Here is a 3,765-nt window from a genome sequence, read left to right on the forward strand (position 1 = left end):
ACAATAGAGATTGTGTTATCGCTATCAACAATTGGGAGCATATACTCGTAACGTTTTCAGTAGGATTAAAACATCAGCTATTTTGGTCTTCGCAAAATCAGCTTGTTTGTAAATTGCATAGATCGGTCGTGCCCCATTTTTGTTTCATATGAAATTTGATGCATAGTCCGAGCCTCATTATAACCAAACATTTTTCACCTCTAATAACAAAAAGAATGTAATTTAACCCCTCCCCCTTAACTGGAATTAGGCTAATACACATTTTAACCCTCACTGATGCTTCAAACATTTACGGAGACAAAAAATAAGAAGCGATCGACTCTTTGAATAAGATCTACAACAGATCTAATTATTATATAATCATGTCTAGTCTGGCGTTTAGAGCCGAATTTACGAAGCCTGCTTTTCTTACACACCGGTGTTGTAAATACACGTAGTTACACTCGTGTACGTATAACACAGGGGCCAATGTAGCAAAACAGCGTCAGTTTACGTCTGTGACTACCAGTTATACCGGGCATACGTTTACACGTGTTTGGCATCTATTTCACACATTTCATTACGGAAAATGGAGCATTTTAATGACAAAAGAAAATGAAATATGTGTACTTAAAACTATATTTGTTATACTATAATAGTAATAAGAATTATGTTTTAGTCGTAGATTTACGATTACGTGCAAAACTAGGCTTACGATGTTTTGTGAAATTGGACCCTGGCTTTGTAAATTCGGCCTTTAGTCAAGACTGTAACAAAGTCTGAGACTTTAACGCCATGACAACGGCATATAAATAGCATCTGTGTGATGTCATTAGAAAGAAAGAAATATTTTATTTAACGACGCACTCAACACATTTTGTTTACGGTTATATGGCCTCAGACATATGGTTAAGGACCACACAGATTTTTGAGAGGAAACCCGCTGTCGCCACTATATAGGCTACTCTTCCGATTAGCAGAAAGGGATCTTTTATTTACGCTTCCCACAGGCAGGATAGCACAAACCATGGCCTTTGTTGAACCAATTATGGATCACTGTTATGGATCACTGGTCGGTGCAAGTGGTTTACACCTACCCACTGAGCCTTGCGGAGCACTCACTCAGGGTTTGGAGTCGGTATCTGGATTAAAAATCCCATGCCTCGACTGGGATCCGAACCCAGTACCTACCAGCCTGTAGACCGATGGCCTAACCACGACGCCACCGAGGCCGGTGGTGTCATTAGAGACTGAGACTAGACTATCTTGTTTACAGCACCACCTATTTTGGATAATGTGGACAATCAATTGAACTATATGTATTTTTTTATATTATTTGTTTACAGAATCAAGCATCGCAAAGAAGCATGGTGAACCCCGACAATTCCTTTCCAATGTTGTACGTCAGGGGAAGCAACTACGATGTGGGATTCAGTATTGGAGGCACATTCAGCAACCGAATCAAGATGTACATTAACGAATGTAAAGGAATGAATGAAACGATAATTCCATTTTACGATTCGCCAAGAGGTCGCGCCGTTTTTGACTTAACACTACGTAAAACAGAAGACAACTTTCCCCAGTACGTCGATGAGATCAAAGGCACGGCGCTGGGTGTAGGCCTGCCGTTTGAACGGCTGTTTTTACTCAACATGGAACGAGACATCGTCAACGGCCATGCGAGAGTGATCCAGGAAGACAATACCGGCTGCAGCACCGTCCTCGTCAACACCCCGGATGTAAAGCTGATGGGCCACAACGAAGATGGCAACCCAACGGTTCGAGACCACGGGTATATGCTGAGTGTGGCAATCGAGAACGAGGCTGGCAGAGTGGACGAACAGTTTGTGGGAATGTGCTACCCTGGGAAACTTCCCGGAAACACTCTGTCCTTCAACTACCATGGACTCGTGACGGCCATGGACAACATCCGTGTCAAACAGGCCCCGGCTACGACACCAAGTCAGATTGTGCTGCGAGCCATGATGGCGGCAAAACATCTCGGCGATCTTGTCACTATCTTGACAAACAAAGGTTTCGGATGTGTGGCTGGCATGGCGGTGAATGTGTGGTCGCTGAATGACCTTGACTCGCCGTCGGTGATTGAACTCTGTCCCAGCGACACGGAGTCGAGCTGTCACGTGATCAAGATCGAGGAGCCGAGCTACTACCACGTGAATATGTTCAGACACCGAGAAGCAGACGAACTGTTGCCCAAAACGAGTTCCGTGAGGCGCACAGAAAGAATAAAGGAACTGTCGCCTCCCCGATGTTTCGCCGATATCCGAGACATCCTGGGCGATACGGAGGTGAAGGATTACCCTCTGTATCGGTTACCGAGTCCAACAGACAACTCGGCAACGTATTGTACTAGCATCGTCGACATGCTGAACAAAGAGCTGGTGGTGTATCGAGGAAATCCCAAGACCTCCAGGCCACTGATACGTATGCCCCTAACACTGTTCTAAACATAGAACAGCAGCAGCATTAGCAATAGTAACAACAACAACAAGAATAACAGTAGCAGCAGCAGCAGCAACAATAACTACTGTCCTAATCATCACGTGCTTCCAGACAATCTGACTTCAGATCTTTTGTTAATGTTTTAAAGACGCTACGGGTATATTTGTTCACAGAGACGAAAATGGTTTTGTTGTCTATTTATTACATACCCATTAAATCTTATTATATAAATACAGTCCTGAATACAAAAATGAAATACACTTTTCCGTATTCAACTCAACTGCCGGAACTATGCCGTATTCAACGCTACTATTTATAGCACATGGTTACCGGGAATGCCCTTAGCGATATGTAAACAAAGTTGGTGCTTGGTTTGAATTGCTTATTAAAGCAGTTAACTGTTATGCATGTTTAAAATGCTATTTTGTGGAACATTTGAACTGAAAACAGACGAAAACGGTGACGAATATTTACAATTTAATGAGCGCGATACCAAAACTAGAGACGGGAACACTACTCACCAACGAGCTTTTAAACCACGATTACAGTCAACGACAGTTACTTTTTGGAGTCTTGTTTTGGCTTCATACACAATAAATAAAATATATCCAACGGTAATTTTGTGATAGGATATATTTGACAAAAGGTACTTTTTATTTCTTTTATTTTTTAAAACTAAAATTATTATTTTCCCCCAGAATTATGAAAAATAAAAAATACCGACCTGTAAACAGCGTTGTCTGCTTGTTATAGGAATTTGACAAGGGTCACGGTTAGAAGACTAATTTTTATTTTAATATGGTGAAGCATTGTAATAATATAGCTAATTTTGAATTTAAATTACGTCAGTATTCCAAGACGTCACTTTACATGTCCTTACAATAACCATAAACTGGGTACATGACGTTTCCTTTTTAGGAATATTGGAAAAATTCCAATGCAAAATTGCTATTGAAAAAGACAAAAGTTCTCCAAGATGATTTCTTACTCTGTCTAATCTCTCTTCGAGCCTTAGCCCTAGCAATACGAAATGCATCCAGGTTATCCCCAGTAGGTTCACGTTTGAACGCATCTTTGCACGTATCATTAAACCATAGTTTATTGAAACGCTTTGGCACTGCCGAAATCTTAGGAATAGTTTCATCTGCAATGTCCTTCAAGATGGAAGTGAACAAAGGCATGGGATCATCAGCATCCTTAATGGCAACTTGTTGCAGACGAGTGCTGCACATATGCTGAAACTGAACCCAATTTGCCCTCGCCAACTTCCACCTTTGAACCCTTTCAAGTGATGGAGACCCATCATTCTCCAAAATAATGGGA

At 41.5% G+C, this 3,765-nt stretch overlaps 1 protein-coding gene across 1 annotated transcript; it reads left to right on the forward strand.

Annotated features, from left to right (window-relative positions):
* Positions 1 to 1,346: 1,346 nt before the first annotated feature.
* On the forward strand, positions 1,347 to 3,121 carry LOC121368944. The gene has a single exon (XM_041493708.1). It carries the CDS (start codon positions 1,347 to 1,349, stop codon positions 2,445 to 2,447), a length of 1,101 nt encoding a protein of 366 aa, XP_041349642.1. The 3' UTR covers positions 2,448 to 3,121.
* The last annotated feature ends 644 nt before the right edge of the window (positions 3,122 to 3,765 follow it).

Source organism: Gigantopelta aegis, chromosome 3 (genome assembly GCF_016097555.1).
Source record: "Gigantopelta aegis isolate Gae_Host chromosome 3, Gae_host_genome, whole genome shotgun sequence".
NCBI lineage: Eukaryota > Metazoa > Mollusca > Gastropoda > Neomphalida > Peltospiridae > Gigantopelta > Gigantopelta aegis.

Excerpts from the sequence above, each read along its gene's own strand:
- LOC121368944 (XM_041493708.1), top strand. The coding sequence starts at position 1,347 with ATGGTGAACCCCGACAATTCCTTTCCAATGTTGTACGTCAGGGGAAGC.